This window comes from Grampus griseus, assembly GCF_964374135.1.
Source record: "Grampus griseus genome assembly, chromosome: 11".
Lineage (NCBI taxonomy): Eukaryota > Metazoa > Chordata > Mammalia > Artiodactyla > Delphinidae > Grampus > Grampus griseus.
The window spans coordinates 16,830,403-16,857,802 of NC_139005.1; the positions used below are offsets into that span (position 1 = coordinate 16,830,403).

At 39.7% G+C, this 27,400-nt stretch overlaps 1 protein-coding gene across 1 annotated transcript; it reads right to left on the reverse strand.

Annotated features, from left to right (window-relative positions):
- Window positions 1-5,043: 5,043 nt before the first annotated feature.
- LDHB (lactate dehydrogenase B) lies at window positions 5,044-27,400 on the reverse strand. The gene is made up of 8 exons (XM_082665006.1): window positions 27,266-27,400; window positions 21,771-21,905; window positions 14,752-14,869; window positions 13,142-13,315; window positions 11,124-11,297; window positions 9,050-9,167; window positions 6,742-6,865; window positions 5,044-5,411 (listed from the first exon to the last, which is right to left on the reverse strand). Exons 2-8 carry the CDS (start codon window positions 21,897-21,899, stop codon window positions 5,244-5,246), a joined length of 1,005 nt encoding a protein of 334 aa, XP_082521132.1. The 5' UTR covers window positions 21,900-21,905; window positions 27,266-27,400; the 3' UTR covers window positions 5,044-5,243.

Here is a 27,400-nt window from a genome sequence, read left to right on the forward strand (position 1 = left end):
CGGAGTGGCTGGGCCCGTGAGCCATGGCCGCTGAGCCTGCGCATCCGGAGCCTGTGCTCCGCAACGGGCGAGGCCACAGCAGTGAGAGGCGTACCGCAAAAAAAAAAAAAAAAAAAAAAAATGACATTAGTATGGCCGTTGTACTAAAGTGATTTCTGCCACGGGGAGTGGCTGTCGGTAATTGCCTATTTTACCTTCTAAGTCAATGCTCTGGGTATTTAGGTGAACCAGGGAATCTGTCCTATCCAACCTTGACCATTGAGATTATTTTAGTGGCAGCATAAATGGAGTCTTGCTCAGACACCCAGAACTTGTTTTTGGAATAGCGATTTTGTTTTGCTGTGCTCTCTTCCCTGGCTTTATTTTAAAAAGAGTAGCTTTAAGGCTTCCCTGGTGGGCTTCCCATACTTCCTCTGGGGCAAATAATTACTTCTCTGGAGTCAATACAGCATACAGAAATTGGACCTGGTAAAATAAAACTCTATGAGAAATACTGCTCACCTAGTTTCCTTACTCTGGATAGCAGAAGCTTAAGTGCAATTCAGGTAGCATTCACCTGGTTGAGATATTTAATGCATATCAGTTTCTGGAGGATTTCATTATTTAGGATTTTATGAAGACATAGGGTTAGGTAAGCATGACTGAATTCACATTATGCCATTTGTAACAGGAACAATATTTAAACACTTAAGTGTAATCTATGCAGCAAAATACAAATGAAAATTCCGATGCTAACTTCTAGTTTCTTCTTTGCAAGGAGCTGCTGAAAGCTTTTAGCTAGATGTGCATGAGAGCAAAGTCTTCCTTCTCATCATTTCTGAATCTTTTTGAGATGTCCGGGGTTTCTTGAAGCTTTCTCTAATACTTCCTAGCAATCTGTCTGTTTCATGTCACTCCCTACTAGAAATCACTATCTCGTGTCAGGGTCCGTAGTAATACTTCCATATTTTTCATTCTGCATCTGGAAATGTTCATAGTTTAAGCCCTGAGTCCTATCACTTATTTTTCTCTTAACTATATCTCAAAGGAGTCTATTTCTCTCCTCTGCCTCTGCCACCACCATGGTCCAGGTCGCCCTCAGCTGTAACCCTTTAACTGCCGTAGCCTCCTTACTCCTCCTAACTAGACTCCCCACATTTCCTTAGCTCTCCTTCCTGCCACAGACACAAATAGTCCATTTTCCATGCAGCAGTTAGAGTGAGCATTTAAATATAAAACTACGACCATATTACTATCATACTTTAAATATCTGATTCCATTGCACTTGGATAAATCCACCACCACCAAAACAGTCAAAAACAAAAGCATCAATTCATTCGGATTCTGCTTGGAATTCAAGTAATTTTATATTGGGAAGGATGTATATCTTTATGATATTGTTTTCCCACCCAGAAATTAAAATATCTCTGTATATAAATGCTTTAGTTAGTAAATTTCATAATATATAAAATTATTTTATTATGATTTATCATTAGTCGTTTTGTAATTTTCTTCATGTAAGATTTTACTTCATTTTACTTTAATTTATTCAAGGTATTTTAAATCCTTTATCATTAGTGTGATATGTGAAATGAGATAGGTTTTCCATTTCAAGTTTAAATTTCTTCTAGTATAAAGGAAAGTGGTTGATGTTTACGGTTCTCTTGTATCTGCCATATTACATTGTCCATGGATATGCCTTTAACTCAGTGAGAGCCCATAGGATGCAATGAGATATTTTCTGGAGTTTCTAGGAAAGCAGTAGGTAGTTTTCTACTAGACCTGAGTATGAGAGGATGTGAGACTGGAGTTTTACCACCACACAGAACCTGAAAATCAAATAAATATACTAAGGAGAGAAAAGTTAGAGAGTTGGAGAAAATCTTGATAATTCTGGTAACATTTTTTTTGTTCCTGAATACAATCTTGCTTAATGTCATTTCCACTTCTAGGCTTTTCAGTTAGGTGCATCAATAAATCCTCCCTCCTTTTTGTTTTGTTTTAGCTAATTTGAAGGACTACTAACCAATAGATCAGCTCTATAAACTAGCTTGGTTGCATTTAGGTAAATCAGATTAGCACTTAGTGGCTCTTCTGCAGAATAGCTTGAGCCAAGGTCATTTCCAATGTTAAAATTATATGAGACAAAATTAGCTTTATGGATAAACGATCTATGTCAGTCCCAAACAGTCCATGAGTGTTGTATTTTGGATACTGATCTATGGAATACCTGAACCCATGAATTAACTAGTTAGGTGTTACCGGTCATCTCCTCTATTCCTAGGGAATCTTAGCGTTCCATTTTTCATGTTTCCCCAGAGAACAAAAAGACAACTGCAGTGCCGCAACTGAGTATGTGAAGACTCAGGGGTTTTTTTCTAAGGTGATTTCACAGCACCTTATTTTGCAATTTATCATTCATGTCTGTCTCCTTGATTAGATGAAAAGTTATTTGCTAACAGGTGTTTTGCCTTATGGTTTTCCCCATAAAGTCTTACAGAATATGTTACTAAATTGGGCTGCTGAGACACATACCCATAATAACATCAATAGGCGTTTATTTCCTCCTAAGGCAAAAGCAGCTTGAACGTAGGCAGTCTGTGTAGCTGGTAGAGCAGCTCCATGAAAACCAAGAGCCCAGACTTCTTCCAGCTCTTGGCTCTTCCAGACAAGGGTTTTGCTTTTCTGCTCTTGGTCCAGGACGGATGATAAATTTGACATTATGGTATTCTCCTTCTTTTGGCATTAAAATATCTGTTCTTCTGGGCTTCCCTGGTGGCGCAGTGGTTGAGAGTCCGCCTGCCGATGCAGGGGACACGGGTTCGTGCCCCGGTCCGGGAAGATCCCACATGCCGCGGAGCGGCTGGGCCCGTGAGCCATGGCCGCTGAGCCTGCACGTCCGGAGCCTGTGCTCCGCAACGGGAGAGGCCACAACAGTGAGAGGCCTGCGTACCGCAAAAAAAAAAAAAAAAAAATCTGTTCTTCTGTATAATGGTAAGAATATACGTTCTTTTTCCCTCCATGTCTTTATTTGGCAATATTAAAAGATGGCAAGGCTATGCTGAGGCCCCCTATCTCTTTCCACACAAGGACTCATTCCCTATCCCTGACAAAGTTTAAAAACTTTTAAACTGGTCTATGAAATTCAAGCTTGGAAATCACTGGCTTGTTGTAAATTCAGTATTCACAAATAAATTAGAACAATGAATTACAGACATAAATTAAAATAACCTTTCTCCTTACATCTAGCTAGATGTATGATTATCATCCCAAAAGATTTTCATATTTTTAAATTGACGTATAGTTGATTTACAATATTGTTAGTTTCATGTATTGGGTTGGCCAAAAACTTCGTTTGGGTTTTCCATAAGATCTTATGGAAAAACCCGAACAAACTTTTTGGCCAACCCAATATCGAGCACCAGTGATTCAGATATATATTCTTTTTCAGATTCTTTCCCTTATAGGATATTACAAAATATTGAGTATAGTTCTCTGTGCTGTGCAGTAGGTAAGATTGAGTCATTTTGGAAATGTGACCTGAGAAACATATTTATGACCTCTGGTTTAGTCTGCCTTTCTGTAATACAATAATAATATCCTCATAATATGCTGGAGCATTAAATGAGAATGATTTTGATATTATTTTATAAATGCTAAAGATACAGAAATTTAACGATAACTAATATTTACAGCAATAGCAGCACACTGTGCTTCAGAGCGCAGGTTAAGGAGCTACAGTGCTTGGGTTGAACCCCAAGTCTGCTACTTAGTAGCTGTGTGACCTCTGTGTGTTTCAGTTTCATCTGTAAAGTGAGGAGTCAAATACTTTAGAGCAGTGATTCTCAACCAGGGGTGATTTTGCTCCCCAGGACGCATTTTGGGGTTGACACAACTGGGGAGAGGGGTGTGACAGGCATCTAGTGGGTAGATGTTAGGGATGCTACCAAACATCCCATGATGCACCATGCAGTCCCCACAGTACAGAATATTCCAGCCCCAAATAATACTGCCAAGGTGGAGAAACACTTCCTTATAGTTAGGATGACTTAGATGAGTTAATATTTATGTAAATCACTTAGAACAGTAAGCACTACTTGCTTACTATCAGAACCAAGCATTGTGCTGAGTTTTACATTTTCTCATTTAATTCATACACCATATTGAAGAGGTGCCATTATTACCACTACTTCATAGGTTAAGAAAATTGAGGCTTAGGAGTGGTTAAGTACGTAACTTGCCCCAAATTGCAGTTAATCAATGAAACCCAGGTTTACGTGATAACAAAGTCCATGTTTTTAACACTACCTAAAAAACTGACCCTCAGATATTACATGTAAAGTAGAAACTCTTTGTTAAAGTAAGTCGGCTATAAGTCCCCCTCTTAACCCCCCATTATGCTGTCTCCCAGTAGCCTGGATCTGGATAATTCAGTCCAAACTTTCGTTTTTCTTCATTATCAAACAGAACCAACTCTAACAAAGTTAATCCCTACTTTAGTAAGCTGTTTTAGAGGTTCTTCCTTTTAGAGAAATAAAATGGACTTCCTTGTAAATGTCATCCATTGGTTCTAGTTCTTTCTTCAGTGGTGGTAACCTTAAAATGGTAAGGCCCATAGAATGCACAAGCCCATAGAATGCACAACACCAAGAGTGAACTGTAAAGCAGATGACGGGCTTTGGATGATGTCGTGTCAATGCTGGTTCACTGACTGTAACAAACATACCACTCCAGTGAGTGATGTCGGTAACGGGAGACTATGCATGTATGGAAGCAAGTGTTATGGGAAATCTCTGTATCTTCCTCTCAATTTGGCTGTGAAACTAAACCTGCTCCCCAAAAAATAAAGTCCTCAAAAAGAAATGGTAACCACATTCCCAGGACAACAACAAAATCATAGTACATGTTGTGACAAAGAATTGTAGTGCTGTTTGGCAAAAGAAGATGATGGAATGTAGATGATAGAATTTAGGGAAATTTATGATGTGGGGGGGGAAGAATTATTTGAAAAAACAGACTGAAATCTTTCAGAAACCATTAAAGAAGGAATTCCAGAGACAGAAGCACACTACGATAGTTAATTTTATTTGTTCAAGGACTCATCTTGCAAGCATTAAACCAAGCTTGGGCTTTGATTCTGGGAGCCCAGATTCACATACTTTGGAAGATAAGAGCAGACTGTGCTCCATGTACAGGGATGAAAACTAAAGGTTCGTGGTTAATCACACTGTAGTTTTAAGTTTCTACAGCCTAGCAGCCACAAGTCACAGGTCCTTTAGGTCCTTCTGGATGTCCCAGAGGGTGTCTGCACTTTTCTTGAGTTGCGCAACCTCATCATCCTTCAGCTTCTGGCTGATAACACTGGTTAACCCCCGAGCATTCAGGATACACGGAAGGCTCAAGAAGACTTCATTCTCAATGCCATACATCCCCTGCCACAACAAGAAAAGCAATGAGATGAGGAAATGAAACCACAGGTAAGAATGATCACAGGTACTGAGTTCGAACAGGAAGAACTGCAGGAAATTTGATAAGCATAAACTCATTCTTTAGTTTTTATCACTTACAGGCCTATATATCCCTAATACTTGTGTTTCTAATTAGATTTTATACATAGAATATACAAATACACACTATGATAAAACTAGAATTTTATGTACTTTATTGAACTTACTGATACCTCTCTGCTTCAATACACTTTAATAAAATTTGATTATGTCTTCAAATTCAAATCACATTCAAATGTGGTTCTCACTGGGCTTCTTTTCATGAAATTTTAAGTTTCTTAAAATTCTTTAGTTAAGGAGAGAATTTCAGGTAGTAGCCAACCTACAAGGTCCAGGAAAGTAGCTGGATGCCACTCAAAGGCAAGATTCTCGCAACACCCAAGAGTTGCTGAAAAAAAATCATACAATTCCCAAAACACTTTACCGGTTTGTATTAAGTCAATTACTCAGAGGGTCAATTTAACTACATAATTAATTAAATTATTTTAGTATATTAATCAAGTCAGTTTAATATTTTTTTAAATTAACTTCGAAAGTTTTTGTATATACACCAAAGTGTAGGGAATAAACAAACTCCTATATATATGCACTCTAAGACTCAGCAATTATCCAATTCTTGCCATACTTGCTTTTAATTTTTTTGCCATAGTATCAAAAACACCCCCAAAACAACAACAAAACCCCCAAAACATCTGACACTTGTGTTCTACCCCCCCAACAGTTCTATATTTACCTCTTAGTTTCTTTGAATCTACTGCAGTTCCCCCCTTACATTTTCACCCCTGCTGTTGACTTGTAGAAAATAAGTCCACTATCTTAGACAATGTTTTAATACAATTTTAATTTTATTTAAAAATAATCAATTTCTACTTAACTGTTCCATAGCTTTTGAATTAAACTAAATTTGTTAAGGTATCGAATGCTACATACATCAAAGCCAATCTATAGTTTAATATACCAACTTGAAATGAAACTATTAAACTTATTCAGATGATCATCTGAGAATATGCTGAATAAGATTCAGAGTTAATATTTAATTTGCCACATCATACAAGGGAGAAATGTAAAAATGCATTCAATGTCTGTATAAATTTTTGCTCTTATTGTCCTAAACTTCTGTCGGAAAGGAGAAAGGTTTCCATAAAACTTTGAGATGAAAAAATAACTGTGGACTGAGACATTATCTCATCCTTCTTAAAATGAATCTACATATAGAATACTCGACTAGAAATCATAATATTTTATAACAGTTTACCTTCACCATTGTTGACACTGGGTGAATCCTGGATAGATTTTTCAACATAGATTCAATAAGATCAGCCACACTTAATCCAATAGCCCAGTTGGTGTATCCTTTTAGCTTGATGACTTCATAGGCACTAAGGAAAAAAAAAATTCATAAAAGAGATAATTGACACCAGACTCTTTGGGTTTGACTCCTGCTGTCTCTTAACTGTGTAATCTTGAGTAAATTATTTAATCTACCTGTCTCAGTGTCTGCTTCTGTAAAATAAGGATAACAATGGTATCTACTTCATAAGTTTGTTAAATGGGTTAATATATATGTAAAATGTTTAAAATTTTAAAACTTCATGGTAGGTGCTATGTAAATGCTTTGACAAATTTAAGTAGTTTATTGTATAAATGACTATAAAGTCACAGAGGTAAAATGTACATTTTCCAACCAATCTTCTTATTCATAAACATCAATATTTCCAAAGATATTAATGAAATCAGGGAACAATGAAAGTAAAAGAACCTTCACATTCAAAGGACAAAATATACTTTGATTTTCAGGTCCATTTGAGGCCACTAACCATTGTCACCTAAAATACCATGACCAACTAACTTAAGAGAAAAGTATTGGCAACACCTTGCCCGGCAACTTTCTGAGCACAAATTATACCCTTTGAAACCCACAAAGGCACTTGCACTTGAGAATTAGGTAGGAGGAGTTAACTGGGTATTAAAAAATTGGGATTTAATGCAATCTATCACCGATTAAAAGAACTTGGGCAAGTTATATTACCTGGGTGAGCCCTAGTTTTCTCGTTTATAAAATAAAGGGTTGGACTTCCCTGGTGGCGCAGTGGTTAAGAATCCACTTGCCAATGCAGGGGACATGGGTTCAAGCCCTGGTCCAGGAAGATCCCATATGCCGCGGAGCAACTAAGCCTGTGTGCTGCAACTACTGAGCCTGCACTCTACAGCGCACAAGCCACAGCTACTGAAGCCCGCGAGCCTAGAGCCCGAGCTCCGCAACAAGAGAAGCCACCACAGTGAGAAGTCTGCACACCGCAACGAAGAGTAGCCCCCGGGGCTTCCCTGGTGGCGCAGTGGTTGAGAGTCCGCCTGCCGATGCAGGGGACACGGGTTCGTGCCCCGGTCTGGAAAGATCCCATATGCCGCGGAGCGGCTAGGCCCGTGAGCCATGGCCGCTGAGCCTGCGTGTCCGGAGCCTGTGCTCCTCAATGGGAGAGGCCACAACAGTGAGAGGCCCGCGTACCGCAAAAAAAAAAGAATAGTAAAAAAAAAAAAGAGTAGCCCCCGATCGCCGCAACCAGAGAAAGCCTGCGCACAGCAACAAAGACCCAACACAGCCAAAAATAAAATAAAGTTGAACTAAACAAAATGATTCCTTATTTGAGATATCAGTTAGTCTTATAACAACAATTCTCTGAAAATAGAAGCTAATGTTTCTTGAACGCTTATCAATGATAAGTATGTGTGATTTAACTCAATTTTTACAATAACTTAAATACCTTATGACTTTACAGAGGAGAAAACTGAGATTCAGCTTAAGGGTTAAATGGCTTCCCAAGACTAAACAGTTAGTTAGTGTCAGTGCTAGAATTTCAGTCTAAGCCCACATTCTTTACTCTGGTCCAAAATGACACCTTACTACTTAGGATGAACATGAAGGTCATAGAAAGAGAAGACAGTTAGTAACAAAAGGCAGTTTCAAAGAGGGAGAGGAGGACATCCTTGGTTGGGTGTGGAAAGATAAATACAGCACAGCTTAAACACTATCAGCAATCAGTCAGTAAGTATTATTTAACGCAATTATGACACTAATAGTGTCTAGGTTTACTTTTCTAAATAAGCCAACCTTATGTGTCAACAGTAGGTATTTTGAAAGCCTTTCTCACTTGTTAATTCCATGTCCCACTCCTGTTACTTCTACAATAGAATTTCTCTAGAAAAATATTTGCTTTCCCTAGGGGGACCAGCATAGCAAATTTGACCAGTATAAGTGAGTCTTGCCTGTTTCAGAAGATAATAGCTGCACAGTTACTATTATATATTGAGTTTATCTAAAAGATAAGAAAAAATAGAAAGAAAAATATAACAGAAAAAATAGAAAGAAAAAATAATAAAAAGAAAAAACCACCCCCCCCAAAACAAAGAGTAATTAAAAAAAAGAAAAACAGGAAAAAAAGCAAGAACAAAAAACAAACAAACAAAAAACTTTTAAGTTTATCTGAACAGGCAGCCATGGGAAGCGTTCACAATTTTGTCTAACATGATACTAATTGTCTTAAATCAAGCTCCCTCCTACGTACCTTTCAACCACCATCTTGTGCACTTCCTTCCAATTTTCACTATCATCGTCCGTTCCCATTTCTGGATTCAGTTCCTGGAGAGAAACACCTGCCACATTCACCCCACTCCACACAGCCACTGTGGGGGAAAAAATAAATACACAAACATTTTATCTATCTCTGACCTTATTTTTAAAAAATCTTTTCTTCTCTTAGTTCAGATTTCACCCCCGTTGCAAGTTACCCACTTACTGCTCCAGTGACAACTGACTCCAATATACTTCCCTGCAAAGGCTGACATTTGCCCTCAAATCTGACCTTTTAACTTTCAACCATTTTGGCGCAAACAGAATTGCTGGGTAAAGCTTACAGACATTATGAAATTCTTGCCTTTCCCTAGGTTTGTGAACTCCTAAGGGATTCTAGTTTGGGACTATTCTCAACTTTGGGTTTGAGGAATTCTTAACTTTTTGCCTACGTATTTTTCAAATATAAGCCTCCTTTATTCCTAGAGTGAAGTAAAAAACAAAAGAATTCTTGGAAAAAACCCAAGTATCGTCTAATTTTCTCTTATCATGCTCTAAGTTCAGTCCATTTCTGGAAAGAAACTCCATGTAACCACAATGAATTGCTCTGGTCTTAACTGCACCAAATATTTCCTTCCAAGAATGCCCCCAAAGGCAGAGCAGACAAAGGTGTTATCATTGACTATATCTTTTGGAGGCTTTGACGCACCAAAACACCCCGTTACCTATTCTGAACACCTCTTGCCCAGCCAAAAGGCATATAAAGATGGATTAAAATACGCTCTGTACCATGGACAAGTTGAGAATTTACTAGGAGAAACAGTTAGTAAAGGACACTAAAGCAATGGGATATGTTCTTACGGAGGGATGAAGAAAGTGTAATAAAACATAAATAAGGGTCTACTTAATGTAGGGGAAAATCAAATGTCAGAAAGCACTACAAAAAATATGTGTTTGAACCGGACCTTGAAAAATAAGTATGTGTTCCTTAGGAACCTTTGAAGGAAAACACTTAGATTCAGAAAATAAGAGCAGAGCCCTGGGGTAAAGGCCAGAACCAACTGTGAAGGGCAAAGCTGCCCATGGCCAAACAAGACCATGTTTCAGTCCACAACGTTTGCTAATTCAGGGTAACTGCTGAGAAAACTACAGCATTTTCCTGGTTTTTGTTGAAGACTATGAAATCTACATAATCATGCCTAAGTGAGCATAGTTTAATTCTCTTTCATTTTATGTACACAGTATAGATCAATACGGAAATGGGGGGGGAGATGTTTTGGAAAAAATGACACAGTAATGAGTAAATAAAACATTGGACAGGAATCAGAAGACATGATTCTAGCTACAGTTATGCCACTAGCCAGCTAAAGGATCTTCAACATGTAAGGTCACTTCCAGATCTGTGTTTCTAGCAACTGTGATAACTAGCACTGAGTTTTTACTGTACACCAGACATTGTACTACTTTATATAGCATATAAATTCAGGAAAATCGTTGGACATGAGAAACTCTTGAATGAAGTGGTACAATGTGTCAGAAAAAAAAAAGTCAGCATCATCATATAAGAAAGCACCAATGCAATAATTTTAAGACCAAATTCTTTCAGTACCAAAGTAAACTCTACCAAAATCACAGTACTAACTCTCACTAAATTCAAAGGAAAATTTACACCTTAACCTTTGAGGGAGAAAATAGCCCCTTGCATATTGGGCAAAACTGAATTTAGTAAAACAAAGATTATCATTATGTTTTGGATTATGACAGTTTTACACCATAAGCCTATTCAATGTATAAAATTCAATGTTTAAGATGAAATGATGGAATTAGAATATCATGTTTGACAACCATCATAATTTATTTAGGCAAGAATCATAAGTGGATACTAAACTTAGAAGGCAAAAAGTTGATGAGGAATCAGATATTTACCTAGTCAGTATCAAAGTAACCTCCCACAATTACTTACTAGTAATGTGAAGTACGTGAAAATATAACGTAGAAACAAACAAAACAGTCAGAATGGCAAGAACACCACATTAAGTACACAGTAAATATTGTCCTTTTTTTTTTACCACTTGAGTCGCCATGTTCTCCCAAAATCCATCCGTGGCAGCTGCTGGGATGAATGCCAAGTTTTTCAGCCATAAGATAGCGAAATCTAGCAGAATCCAGATTACATCCACTTCCAATCACACGGTGTTTGGGTAATCCACTTAGTTTCCAGGTAACATATGTGAGAATGTCCACTAACAATTTAAAAAATAATATATGTAAGTACATCAAAACTGATTTCAACTGCTATGTCAATTAATGGGTTCCCTGGTTTACTCCTTTCACACTGCCCCATCCTCCAAATAAGACGTGGCCAGAAAGATGTAAATACTTGACTTTTCATTATGAGAGATAATGGGAGTTAGAAAGACAGGGAAAAAACTTAAGTGTTATAGTAAGAGAGATTGTAAAACATGGGAAATGCAATATTGCGGTTTTTATTTACATTATTACTTGAAACAAGAATAATAAGAGTCTTGCAGACTAATTTACTATATATGGAAAGAAAAAGGGTTGAGTTAGTTCATCACTTAAGTTTCTTCCAATGCTAACATTCCATGATTATAACAACTGTCATCAGAAACCAAAAGCTATCAGTTACTAAACTACCAAGGCATGCTGCTATAAATTTCCCTGGGAACAAGATACTATTCAGTAAACAGCTGTGATAATACAGGGTATTAACATTTTCTACTATTTATTGAAAGGAATTCTATGACACAGCCTTTATTCTTGTGTGGCACAGAGACTGCAAAGCTAAAACCTGCTGGGCTAGAGGGGATCACAGCACTTACAAGGATGGCAAGTCTCCACCTCCACTCTCACATATAGACACCGGCTGAGATATGTTAAGGTCATTTTGGCCTGGATATTATAAACTCTTCCTTGGCAACTTTGACTCAGTAGGAGTGACTCCCTGGAGGGTTAAGACTTTGAAGCTATACCTGGAAAAGCTGTATAACCAGCTAGTACTGTCTGCCTTAAGCACAGGATGTGGCACAAGTTCATCTGTGTCTCCTGTTTGTCATTCATGTTCCACATCTATCCGCCACCCTCCATTTATGAGAAGTTTTACAGGCAAGGTTGAACTATTTAGGAAACTCTTAATCCAGGATTACAGAGAATAATACTAAAATAATATCTGGTCTTGCTGGCTCCCAGCTCTCAATATCCCATAAATTAGGGAATTCCATGGCGGTCCAATGGTTAGGACTCTGTGTTTTCATTGCTGAGGGCTGGGGTTCAATCCCTGGTCTGGGACCAAGATCCCATCAGCCACACGGTGCGGCTAAAACAAGCAAACAAACAACAACAAACCCCCCATAAATTATAAGGATTTTCTTGGCTCTTATTCACAATTTTTCTCAATGTGAAGAGTCAGAGATAATTAGTAGCTTTACCATTTTATCACTGTATCTGCTGTGCTCACCAGTAAATAGTAAGCTTGATGGCAAAGTGTAGGCAAAAGAAGTGTGAAACAGAGAGTGAATTTTGACTGTTTGGGTTGAAAAAATGCAATTCTTTCTAACCAGAAGTTTTCAAGTTACAACATTTGATGTTAAGCATGTATTTGTCCATCAATACAGTCTATTTCTATCTTTAAACCGAGACTAATTAATGGCTTTCTTAAACTCTTCAAATTCAATCAACTCAATTTTCAAGAATTTTAGAAATAAATAAGAAGACTAAAAAGCATTTTCTGGAAAACAGAAGGTCAAATATGCTAAAATATTTCACCCAAATTGGAGTCACATTCAAATGCTTCATTATGCATCCCAGGATAATCTTGATAGAAAAGTTTAAAAGCCAGATAAAACAAGCAGATGAAATTGCTTTATATAAAACTCTTCTCACATTCTTAAGCATGTGGCCTGGGACGGTGTCATTGGTTTTGCAAACACCACTCTTTTGTGGCCAAAAACAGAAGACACGTGAATTGTTCCTGCCAGCAGACGCCAGAACAGACTTTAAGTTAAAAAAAAAAAAATCCAAAATGTTGAATTTAACAGAACTGAACCTTAAGGCATTATAGTAATACCTGGGTTAGAAACCACAATTATGATGCAGTCAGGACTGTACTTGACGATCTGAGGAATGATAAACTTGAAGACATTAACATTCCTCTGCACCAGATTCAGACGACTTTCTCCCTCTTGCTGGCGAACTCCTGCAGTTACCACCACGATCTTGGAATTGGCGGTCACAGAGTAATCTTGAAGGAGAGGGAAAAAAGTACTTTACATACAACTCTTCATCAAAACATGTTGTATAATATGCTCTAGGAATCTATACATAAGCTCCCAGAACGTACGTGAGAATTACATTTTCTGTATAAGGTGTTGAGTTGCAACACCAATGTTCTGTGGCTTCTTCCTCCTTGAGTGATGTGGAAACATTCCAACCGTAACACTGGCTCAGGAAATGGACCCGGGAAGTAAGCATGGCCCTAAATTATGTTTCTGGCTAACAAATGCAAAATGCTATTGGCTTTAGAGAAGATTATACTGTCAGTAATAATACAAAGCATAAACACAGTGAGGCCAAAGTTCAACAGGCAGCCCTCCTACAAAAAAGCAATTTAAAGGTAACTGCAGACTTGTAATGTTAATTCAATCTATGAAGGGAAGGACGGCACTCCAGTGTTCTTGGCTAGAATTTAATTTCTAACACTCAATATTTTAAAGAAGCTTATTCATTTTTTTTTTTTTTTGCGGTACGCGGGCCTCTCACTGCTGTGGCCTCTCCCGTTGCGGAGCACAGGCTCCGGACACACAGGCTCAGCGGCCATGGCTCACGGGCCCAGCCGCTCCGCGGCACGCGGTATCCTCCCGGACCGGGGCACAAACCCGTGTCCCCCGCATCGGCAGGTGGACTCCCAACCACTGTGCCACCAGGGAAGCCCAAGAAGCTTGTTCATTTTTAGCAGTGAGTTTCTCTAGAAAATATTTTATTTTTTCCTCAAGCAAGTGCACCCTTTCCCAAATTATAGACATTTTGATTTGATGTGGTCATTAGACTCAATAGCTATGGATGATTCAAACCATGTCCCTATGTGACTTTTCAGTTCCTAATACTTTATCAGCTTCCTCTTCCATAAAATGGAGGTAATACTATCCATCTCTCATAGGGTTGCTGTGAAGATGAGATATGCAAAGTTTCACATTAGCATACCCAAAATGCTAATACTTCAATGAATAACAGCTATTATTAGTAGTATTGTTAGGAATTATTTTGGGCCCACATTTCTACATCTGTAGGCACAGCTGTGTTGTGGTGACAGTGTCACAGCATAAATCCATTAATGCAGGACAAAGATGGCTAGAATATGAATTTAGTTAGTTTCTTCAAGGCCCTCAAATTACCTTGTGCAGTATTTGTTTCAGATCTAAAACATCCCCGTTCTCAGGTATGTGTAAACAAGCACTAGGATCCAATTTCCTAAAATGTCATATGTACCAAATGTGTGGAAGGCAGTGGGAGAGGGACTACAGAGGCAACAATTATGTTTGTTTTTGAGGATGAATTGGACCCAGAAGGAAAGGAGAAACTACCAACACTAGATTCACCAGGATGGGAAAACAGATCTTCTATAAAGGAGTGAGGATATCAATTTATTATTTGATCACTTTGGGCACGAAATGAGACTACCTTTGTCTGCCACGATTTTTGGTGTCTGAAGGAATAAGCTCCCATGCTGCAGGTCCATCATTTCTCCTTTGAGTTTATCTTCCAAAACATCCACAAGAGCAAGCTCATCAGTCAGAGACTACAAACACAAAAACAGCTGTTAGGACGGGAAGCCGCTCTAGGATACCTCAGCTGCCGGTACAAGCCAGAGACTGTTGAAATGGCAAAGTAACCAATGTCTAAAAACCTAGACAAGAACTTTACCATGGAGTTAGGTGTGCTCTTTAAACAATTTCATGGTAAAATGTCTTAAATAACAAACTATTAATAATTAAGATTCCAATTTTTCAGAATTTCACCTTCTGGTACCCAACTGGCATTCGATGAGCATGATACAAATTGCTTTAAGAATCTGCAGACATGTTTGGATTGGGTTGTTTGTTTTTTTGTTATTGAGCTGCATGAGCTGCTTATAAATTTTGGAGATTAATCCTCTGTCAGTTGCTTCATTTGCAAATATTTTCTCCCATTCTGAGAGTTATCTTTTGGTCTTGTTTATGGTTTCCTTTGCTGTGCAAAAGCTTTGAAGTTTCATTAGGTCCCATTTGTTTATTTTTGTTTTTAGGGGTAAGACAGGAATAAAGACACAGACCTACTAGAGAACGGACTTGAGGATATGGCGCGGGAGAAGGGTAAGCTGTGACAAAGCGAGAGAGAGGCATGGACATATATACACTACCAAACATAAGGTAGATAGCTAGTGGGAAGCAGCAGCATAGCACAGGGAGATCAGCTCGGTGCTTTGTGACCGCCTGGAGGGGTGGGAGGGAGGGAGACGCAAGAGGGAAGAGATACGGGAACATATGTACATGTGTAACTGATTCACTTTGTTATAAAGCAGAAACTAACACACCATTGTAAAGCAATTATACCCCAATAAAGATGTAAAAAAAAAAAAAAAGAATCTGCAGACATGAAACCAGCGGGGCTCAACAGTGGCCTCAGGGTACACAAGTTTTCATATTCATGGGGGATGGTGGTGGAAAAGAGACAAAGACCTAGAAACAGCCTTGGGCAGTGTGTCCATCCCAAAGGTCACCCCCCAGTTTGGAGGGGTTTTTGAGAGGGCAGACTTAGTTTCAAACCATCAAGAGGTTGAGTTCACTTTAGAGCTGGCTTTGAAGCCCTGGTTGAAGCTGGGAATCCTCAGGTTGGCTCTGACCAACTCGAATATCCTGGTGGGGAAAGGAAGGAGTCATGGACACAGGGGTCCAGGGCTAGTAAGTTCTCGATGCATGACCAACCCAAACTTGCCCAGTCTCAGAGTTCTCTTGTTTTCTATTCCAACCGTCACCTGTGCCACCCAACCCAAGAAAAACCGTAAATCAATAATCATGTCCATTCTTCAGCAAGTCAACCTTTTCTTCTCAGAAAAATGAAGGGGGGAGGGTGTCAATCTAATTGCATCTCAATAACCTTTCAGCTTTTAAAGTTGGCTGTCTTGTGAAAACTCATAATTTACAAACTCCTTAAAAAGTAGTTATCCTTCCCATTGAAACATCACCCGAGTCGTGGCCTTTACTGGTTTTAGCAAAAAACCGGGGTGTTAGCAAAATAATTAGCTTAATATGATATATGACACTTAACAGTGCAAATACCTCTTTGAAGGATAGTGAGATCAGCTAGGTAAAGGGTAAAGGGTGTTGATGGGAAAAAAGCGTTAAGTAACTGGGGTTCAGGAAGCACTTTGAAGGCTACGATAGAATAATCCAGGGTGGAACTGGAGGGGTCAGTAAGGCATTGAGCAGCAGAGGGAGAAGCAAAGAGAGGTGAGGCAGCCATTAAGAAAACTTGACCAGGCTAAGATGCCAACAAAGCAGGTTCCACTCTCCACAGGAGCCAAGGAATGAACACTGTCCCGTTTCTAGAAGTCCAGCGGCAGCTGGCCTCAAGCAGTGAGCCGCAGTAGGCCTGCTTGTGAGGGTTTCCCTGAGACTCAAGCCTCCCTGTGACTGAATGTGTTCTTAGTTCCAAGCAAGTGATTCGCTTGCAAGCTTCTGAAATGACCCTTTTATGAGCTGGGTGGGGGTTACTTGGTAAATATTTTCTCATTTCCATGTATGTCAAAGACTGGCATTAATGTTCACCCATTTTCACTTCAACTCATGTTTCAACACTTTAAAAATGGTTTCGTTCCTCTGCAGCCTCTGACAAGACCACGCAAAACCCTCATTTGTGTTTTGGAAGCCCTAAAACCATACAAGAGCATGTAGTAACCGTCCCGTCAAGGTCCTGAGCACCAGGAATGCCACTCTTATTTTGGGAGCATCACATGGGTGCTGTGAAAGTCAACAGGGCACAACAATTTGGGGCTTAAGTGGAAAAGGATGTCACAGGATCTCAGATCCTGTGTTTTGTTTCTGTGGGTAGAGAACTGTCTGCGAAGTACATAGTCAGCTGGCAAGGAAGGAAGAGATCCAACACTTTGAGAAAATAATTGCAGCGCTGAATTTAGCTGCATCTGGGACTAAATATCCTCCCAGTGGGAGGCAGGCAAATAGAAGATGTGTGACTAAGTACTGACACTTTGGCTTAAAGAAATCTCCTTCTGCATTCACATAGTGTATATCAGCCATATGCATATTCCACTTACGCTGCAAATATACTTTAAAATGTTTGATACATCAAGGGTTAGATTCATCGCAAAAGCAGTACCTTATTAAGGAACGAGATCAGTTAGAAGCCAAGAACATTGCTGCTGGAACCTTGTTTAACATACTACAAAAATTGTCTCTTAATCTAAAGCTCCATGTGGACAAGACACAGCCATCATCTACCTCTTGGCCCTCTTAGCTGGTAAATTACTGCTGCCAGTGGCTTAATATTTGATGGCTGCATTTTTATATTCAAGTGTTTAGCTTGCATGATATTTTGTGGGAGGAAAAGGTATAACTTTTCCCAAATAATTAGCTAAATGGACAAACACCATTTATTCAATAATTTGTTTTTCTTCTGCTCTGGAATTGCCACTTTTCATTAAATACTCTTTGGTCCTGTTTCTGGGCTTTGAGTCTGTTACATTAACCTGTCTATTCTTGTACAGACACCAAATTCTAATTAAGTCTCACTTTTAGGCCAAGTCTTGCACGGCAAAAACTACTTTGCAGTATGTAATTACATTGCTCCTTCTAAGAGACTCCTTATGCTGGGTTTGTACCACAAGAATGTGGCTACAGTTGACTGAATCAAGAACAGACACTCAAACCAAAAACAGCTGCACAGAGGCTAAGGGTGGAATAACTGCATGGAACCTCTGTATGACCTTGACAACATGATGGGATCTTCGCAGCCAAAACACAGAGCTTGTGATTGGTAGGGGTGGCAGAAGAAGCCATGAAAAAGGAAAAGCTATGATCAAAATCTGACCAGCTGTAAGTGCAGTTTCTTCGTAATAGCGGGAATATCCATTTATTTAATACATATTTACTACTGAATGTGCCAGGCATTATTCTACGAATGAGGAATACAGTCATGAACAAATCTGGCAGAGTGCTTGCCCTCATGGAATGTACCAGGAAGGGAACAGGAGTGAAGCATACAGTTTAAGATGACTCTGATAATGGAAGTGCTATAAACAGGGCAAGGCAGGGTGAAGTTAAAGGGAAGGGAAGGACGCTTACTTGGTATTGGACAGTCAGGGAAGGCCCGCCCACAAAAGCGTGACGTGAATGATGGGAGGGAGTGAACTCTGATGGTCTAGAGCAGTCATTCCAGGGGAAGGGAAATCAAGTACTGAAAGGGTTTAAGCAGCCATGAGCTTGGTGTTTTGAAGAAAGAGGGCAGAAGGTAAGAGATGAAAAGTCAGAGACAGCACCACCACACTGCACCGGAAAGGCGCTCCTGACCCTCTGAATGGCGCCCCCCGGAGGTGTGCACCCCGCCTTGCTCTGAGAGACAGGCAGGGAAAGAGCCTTGACGCCTCATTGCGTATTATGTATGCGTGTAGCTGACGTGCACTGTTACACTATCAGAAAGTTCCAAGCAGGGAAGCTATTTTTATAAAAGCTCACGATGGTTTCCATGTTGGCAATGAGGCTGGGGAGAGTGTGCAAGAGCAGCAGAGAACGCCGGTGTCTTTGTGATGGTGGACGTTGTACTCGGGAGCCTCAGCTGCCTCCACGGGCCCGGTTAAGGCGTGGGCCTTCTCAACCTCTGTCCCTGGTGCCCCAGCTTTGTTCACTTTCTGGGCCAAAGCAGTGTGTGTCCTCTGCAAAGCACACTGGTGATGGACTCAGAGACTGGATCCGGCACTTAGGATCTCTGAGATCTTAATCAAGGGGCTTAATCTTTCTGAGTTTGTCCTTTTCCAACAGTAATATAGAGATGACAATATCCCCTAGAACTTTTCTAGAGGAATAAGGTAACATGCAGACACCTGACACAATAGCACTGTTAGTTCCCTTTCTTATTGAACCAGTGGGGTTTATAATCCTTACCAAAGAGTCATAACAACTTTGACTCTAATTCTTCCCCATTAAAAGAAGATTTAAACACTTCTGAGTAATAAAATGGTCTTTCAACAAGGCAGTCCTTCCTTCACAGCAGCTCAATGGGAAGATTCCTACTGGTGTTAGGGGCCCAGTCTGTTCTCTTGATCACTAGAATTGGGCCAAAGTATTATATAACTGCAAAGAGGAGAGTCTCAACTAAATTATTCACCCAAGAGGATTTTAGATTTACACTTAAAACAATCAGCGAGGTACTCCTTATAGAATCATGACAGCTCAGATATAGTTTCCTGAAAATCCAAATTCTGAGATTAGCAGGAGGAATGAAAAATCTTTAGCTAGTGTTTTAGTAATACATTTATGTCTGGGGGGATGGGAGAGATAAAATAGGAGCTTGGGATTAACATATACACACTACTATACATAAAATAGGTAAACAAGGACCTACTGTATTATACAGGGAACTATACTCAATACTTTGTAATAACCTATAATGGAAAAGAATCTGAAAAAGATATATCTGAATAATCACTTTGCTGTACACTTGAAACTAACACAACACTGTAAATCAACTATACTTCAATTAAAATGAAAATACACGTCTTTAATTGCCCCAATACTAGCATAGAATGAAAAGAAACTGCAGAGTCACTACGGTTAAGCGTTCAGAGTCCTGGGCTCAAAATACAGCTCTACCATTACCAGCTGTGTGACAATAGGCAGGCCACTTAATGTAATGAAGCCACAGCTACCTCATCTGGAAACAGGATATGAACAGTTCCCGTTTCTTGAGATTGTTGTTTAAAATGAAGCATTTTAGTCAAAGCACTTCAAACATGGTACGTATTTTAAAAGAAAGGTAAGCTGGAATACTTTTCATTTTTACTGGTATGAAGGATGAACACTAAATTGTGATTATTTAAAATTCCTGTAATTTGGGAAGCAGCTCTCCTAAATCAGGGCAACCCAGCCAATGAAAACTAGCAAGAAAAAAATGCCAAAGAATAAAACTTTCATTGGTGTGCACTACATATTTTAGTTGATTTCTTTGATGACTTTTTCCTCAGTGAAGATTCAGCATTTGTTGCTTTAGAAGTTAAATTTTGTAAATAGAAATACGATTGGCTAGGAGCTATTCAAGCAGTCTTTACATACAATACAAATGGACAGTGTGCTCTACGGAAGGCCAGGCAGCATTTAGGGGAGGGGTTCCCCTAAAAAACATTTAAGACAGCCTTCAGAAAGAACAAGGATCAATTCAACGAGGTAAGTAAGAATACAGGAAGCAAACTAAAAGTCTATGGAGGTATCTGGGGAAAATATAATCTGGAGGAGTAGAGGGTGCTCGTAGCATGTTGTCCGTGTGAAATCTGATGTTGATAATTGAACTATGTGAGAATGTCCTATCTTGAGGAAATGTACTCTGACAGACAGAAGGAAAGGAAGGGCACATTTGCATTTATTCTCTAATGGTTCAGAAAAAAGTCCATACATGTGTGTGCACGTGTGTGCACCCACACCTACACACACACACACACAAATATGTTAAGAATTGGTAAACATGGGTGAAGTGAATATGGAAGTTTTATTTTTTTTTATAGTCTTGCAAATTTTTCTGTAAATTTGAAATCATTTCAAAATAAAATGACTGGGTGGGGGTCTGAGGGGAGTAACAGGATCTTTCCATGACCTCAAAAAGCGACTGTGCAGATTATTTATTAACTATAGAGGGTTAAGGGACCTTTGCAGTGGAGAAATCTGACAGTTACCACTTCAACCAGAGGACTCTTGGGCACCACCAGTCATGAGACAAAATTGTGATGCATTGTGAAGGACGTGCCACCACCCCACCTCCCAAACCTAACCTGAACCCAATTACAAGGAAACATCAGACCAACATAAATTGAGGGGCATTCTACAGAACCGATGGGGACTCTACAAACATATCAATGACATGACAGACAAAGAATGGCTCCGTTCCAGATTAAAGAAGAAGAAAGAGACATGACAAGTATATAAAAATATGATCTTGGATTAGGGGAGAAAAGGCAGGATTTTGATAGTTGGAGAACGTTTAATGTGGGTACTATATATTAGATAATAGCATTTTATCAGTATTAAATTTCCTGAGCACAGTAACTCTATTGTGTCAGATAGGAAGAATGTCATTCTCTCAGGAAATACATGCTAATGTGTTTAAAGGTGAAGTATCAGGATGCCTACAACTTATCTTTTGAAGATACAATCAAATTCTCAGATACCTAAAGAGACTGTATACACATGCTGAAATTATCTATCACATATGGTGTTGTTTTGTTTTTGTTTTTTAATTAATTTTTATTGGAGTATAGTTGCTTTACAATGTTGTGTTAGTTTCTGCTGTACAGCAAAGTGAATCAGCTATACGTATACATATATACCCTCTTTTTTGGATATCCTTCCCATTTAGGTCACCACAGAGCACTGAGTAGAGTTCCCTGTGCTATACAGTAGTTTCTCATTAGTATGTATGGTGTTCTTGAAAGTACGTACCTTTCCCAGAATGCTAATGGCACACGCCATACCAACTTGTCCAACACCCACTACAGTGATCTTATTGTTTGGGACCGTTGCCTCTTCTTCTGCAACTGGTGCGATCAGTTTTTCCTTAAGAGTTGCCATTGTGCCCTGAAAGAAAATAATCAAAATATTATACATGTGTCCACATGAGAAACCTGTGTGGGAATTTGTAATGTTACTATTGCAAGTTTGAACTAAAATACATTTTAAAAGGAGCATAATGGTATTCTAGAGCACAGAATATATTTTTAAAAAACAATGTGATCAACCATATTAACAAATTGAAGGAGAAAAAACATGTGATCATCTCAATAGACGAAGAAAAAGGTTTCAACAAAATTCAACACCCATTTATGATAAAAAACCCTCAAGAAACTAGGCATAGAGAGAACTTACCTCAACATAATAAAGGCCATATATGACAAACCCACAGCCAAAATCATTCTCAATGGTGAAAAACTGAAACCATTTCCTCTAAGATCAGGAACAAGACAAGGTTGTCCACTCTCACCACTATTATTCAACATAGTTTTGGAAGTTTTAGTCATAGCAATCAGAGAAGAAAACAAAATAAAAGGAATCCAAATCGGAAAAGAAGAAATAAAGCTGTCACTGTTTGCAGATGACATGATACTCTACATAGAGAATCCTAAAGATGCTACAAGAAAACTACTAGAGCTAATCAATGAATTTGGGAAAGTAGCAGGATACAAAATTAATGCACAGAAATTTCTTGCATTCCTATACACTGATGATGAAAAAACTGAAAGAGAAATTAAGGGAACACTCCCATTTACCACTGCAACAAAAAGAATAAAATACCTAGGAATAAACCTACCTAGGGAGACAAAAGACCTGTATGCAGAAAACTATAAGACACTGATGAAAGAAATTAAAGATGATACAAACAGATGGAGAGACATACCATGTTCTTGGATTGGAAGAATCAACATTGTGAAAATGACTCTACTACCCAAAGCAATCTACAGATTCAATGCAATCCCTATCAAACTACCAATGGCATTTTTCACAGAGCTAGCACAAAAAAATTCACACTTTGTATGGAAACACAAAAGACCCCAAATAGCCAAAGCGATCTTGAGAAAGAAAAACGGAGCTGGAGGAATCAGGCTCCCGGACTTCAGACTATACTACAAAGCTACAGGAAGGTACTGGAAAAAAAACAGTAATATAGATCAATGGAACAGGATACAAAGCCCAGAGATAAACCCACACACATATGGTCACCTTATTTTTGATAAAGGAGGCAAGAATATACAATGGAGAAGAGATAGCCTCTTCAATAAGCAGTGCTGGGAAAACTGGACAGCCACATGTAAAAGGATGAAATTAGAACACTCTGTAACAACATACACAAAAATAAACTCAAAATGGATTAAAGACATAAATGTAAGGCCAGACACTATAAAACTCTTAGAGGAAAACATAGGCAGAACACTCTATGACATAAATCACAGCAAGATCCTTTTTTACCCACCTCCTAGAGAAATGGAAATAAAAACAAAAATAAACAAATGGGACCTACTGAAACTTCAAAGGTTTTGCACAGCAAAGGAGACCATAAACAAGATGAAAAGACAACCCTCAGAATGGGAGAAAAGATTTGCAAATGAAGCAACTGACAAAGGATTAATCTCCAAAATTTACAAGCAGGTCAATATAAAAAAAAACCCCAAACAACCCAATCGAAAAATGGGCAGAAGACCTAAATAGACATTTCTCCAAAGAAGATATACAGATTGCCAACAAACACATGAAAGGATGCTCAACATCACTAATCATTAGAGAAATGCAAGTCAAAACTACAATGAGGTATCACCTCACACCAGGCAGAATGGCCATCATCAAAAAATCTACAAACAATAAATGCTGGAGAGGATGTGGAAAAAAGGGAACCCTCTTGCACTGTTGGTGGGAATGTAATTTGATACAGCCACTATGGGGAACAGTATGGAGGTTCCTTAAAAAACTAAAAATAGCATACAACCCAGCAATCCCACTACTGGGCATATACCCTGAGAAAACCATAACTCAAAAAGAGTCATGTACCACAATGTTCATTGCAGCTCTATTTACAATAGCCAGGACATGGAAGCAACCTAAGTGTCCATCGACAGATGAATGGATAAAGAAGATGTGGCACATATATACAACGGAATATTACTTAGCCATAAAAAGAAACAAAATTGAGTTATTTGTAGTGAGGTGGATGGACCTAGAGTCTGTCATACAGAGTGAAGTTAAGTCAGAAAGAAAAACAAATACCGTATGCTAACATATATATATGGAAATCTAAAAACAAAACAAACAAACAAAAAAAACCAAACAGATTCTGAAGAACCTAGGGGCAGGACAGGAATAAAGACATAGATGTAGAGAATGGACACAGGGATGGGGAAGGGTAAGCTGGGACGAAATGAGAGAGTGGCATGGACATATATACACTACCAAATGTAAAATAGATAGCTAGTGGGAAGCAGCCGCATAGCACAGGGAGATCAGCTCCGATGCTTTGTGAGGACCTAAAGGGGTGGGATAGGAAGGGAGGGAGATGCAAGAGAGAGGCGATATGGGGATATATGTATACATATAGCTGATTCACTTTGTTATACAACAGAAACTAACACAATGTTGTAAAGCAATTATACTCCAATAAAGATGTTTTAAAAAAAAAAAACAACCATGTTAACCCATTAACAAAAAACAAGACAAAAACCTCCTTGAAGCCCGTTAAATTTGGGTCCGTCTCTTCAGCCTGTGCTTGCTTTTCTAATAGTATTTAACAAAGTTGTAACAATTTTGTCTTGTGGCCATTCATTTACTGGCTAAACAACATGAATAATATTTATATTTAGATTAGTGGATTTGTTTCTATGACCCCTATAAAGTATTTATTTGTAACTATTTAAGTTAGAGCCCAGTATTAACCCATATTTAAGCTTGGGCTAAAAGAATGGCCAGTTATGAATATAATTTCTACTACCAGTGGTTATTATCACTCTTAGAAGATAGGGACCAATTGGGTCTTCTATTTTCTTCTTCTATTGAAGTCTCACTTAAAATTTGTCACAGTGTACTGGACATACTATGTGTGCTTAAATACAGTGACAATAGTCACGAATAATGTTTATGCAAAATCTGCAGAAAATATCACTCTGAATTCCTTTTAGTGCACCTTGGGAGCTTATTGGACGGTGGGTACTCATTAAATTTTTTCTTCAGGGGGTCACATTAGGAGAATATCAGCCTTTGAGTGAGTTTCTTTCCAGCCATTAAGAAAAAGCCAAAAAAGAAAAGTTAAAAAAATGGAAACTGTTAGAAAACATTTATACAGTAACACCAATTTCATCTGTGCCACCAGCTGAGTGTTCTGGATAACTAAAAAAGGCAAAATTTATTGTATCAACCTGCTTTCTTAAACAAAGAGGGTACAGATCATAAAAAAAGCCCTTTCTTCAGAATTAAGTATCATTTATAATTGTAACCCATTATATAGTATTTGTGTTTGCCTTTTACTTTTAATGCTAAACTGCTAACTTAGAGGACAATGTCCCTGTTTCAAACTGTACCCCTGTTTCCCTCTCGTTTTTTGTTTCTCATCTGCAAAGGACTAAGTAACAAAACCTAGTTTAGTAATTGTATATGTTAAGTAAGAGTTGGTAAGGCTCCAAGTTGGAATAAAGTACTTGATTTGGAGATAACTTTAACAACTATTTCATTCTATAGCTATTTTTTTCCCAAAAAACTGTCTTCCCCCAAACGTGAGGGACTAAACTCAAAGATTATTTTGCCTTTACAAAGCCTATTTGCAGTTTTCTCCTGGGTGCTAGAGAAAAAAGAAATATACAATGGTGTACAACTGTCTCCACAAATAGATGACCTTAACAATGAAATTCACATGTCCTGCATATTACGCAGAATCAGAAGGATGCGCCTCTCTTGGTGAACAGATACGCACAGATTTTCTTTATTATGTTATTTTCACTAGCTGGTTTGTTTAAGATCCTTTAGGTATACAGAGGATCCAGTAAAGCAGTGGAAAACAAAACTCCAGAAAGACTGCTATAGAAATACAGATTAGTTGTCCAGATAGACCTTTTGAACTATTTGGAGAATTTCAGAAATGACAGTGTAGAAGCTTGAGGAAGTACAGATTTTCTCTCAGATCTTTCTAGAGAAAAAGCAATTTAATTTTGTTTTTCCCCCTCTTAACAGGGGTTCTAACAGGAGTTGTAAGAAATTAGAAGAAAATGTTTTATGTTATACACAGGACTGCCTCAAGACCAGAGTGGTGGCTTGTAAGGGAAAAGAATGCTAAACAGGGTAAAAATTACCTCTTGTTTGGTCCTTTACCTTCCCACCCTCCTGCCCCTTCTGTGGATATAAATCATTAGAAATGAACCCGGGCTTTAAGTTCAGCAACAAAGCTCCACTTTGCAGACTAACCTTTTTTTTTTAAAATAGGCTCAGCGGCCACGGTTCACGGGCCCAGCCGCTCCGCGGCATGTGGGATCCTCCCGGACCGGGGCACGAACCCACGTCCCCTGCATCGGCAGGCGGACTCTCAACCACTGCGCCACCAGGGAAGCCCCCAGACTAACCTTTTAAAGAGCCCAGTTTTGCCGTGCGATACCTTCACTAGTAAGCGCCGGCTCTTCCCCTCCTCCTATCCCCGCAGGCCCCAGCTGCAGCGGCTGTGCAGGCCACCCACGGGCCACCTCTTCCTCTTGTCGCCCGCAGAGCAGAGCGCAGGTCACAAGGGGAGGCAGCAACTACGGATCTCCCCGGACAAGGTCTCTAGGGCGAAAAAGTCTAGGCCTTCCTCACGCTCAACACCCAAAGCTGGCAAATAAAGCACCAAGAAAAGAGGCCAGTAACGAGCCGGCCCATCGCTCCGGGAAGGGCTGCGTGTGCCGCAGCCTGGGAGAGGCTAGAGGGCAGGGCCAAGATCGTCCTTCACCCTCAACCCCGAAAAGCCGGGCATTTCTCCATTCCCGTGGTAATGGACGCCAATCCCCAGGCTCACGATCCGCCAGCCTAACGGGTCAACTGGCCCCTTCTCCCTCCCCCAGCTCCTCAAGCACGTGTCCGGGCTCCCGCCAGCAGGCACCGCGGGTGATGCGGCCGCCATGAACACATCAAGGACACGCAGGGCCCGGGATTACCTGCAAATGCAACAAGTCTGTCCCCCGGGGGAGCACGGGCTGGTGGCGAGCCCCGAAGCGTGGCGGACAAAGCCCGGGGCTCGGTCGCAGCCCCTCCGCCCAGCCCCCTAGCCCAGGGCACGGCCCCCGCCCCAACCCGAGTCCGGATGCTCAGGGCTACAGGCCCGGGAGCGCAGATGTCCTTCCTGGTCCTTCCCCCAGTCTTGCTACACAAGGATTCCCTTCCACGTCCCACCCAGTCTGCTCGAGAGCCAGGATTCAGGGTCCCGAGCAGAAACCTACCGGGGAGAGAAAGTTCTCGAGACGGCGGTAAGGGTCGCACGGAGAAGACAAAGTCAGCAGCGTCCGTCTCCTTCAGCGCAGGATCCGCAAGGAGGGAGGAGGAGGCGGGGCCCGCCCCTCGGCCGCCTCTGAGCT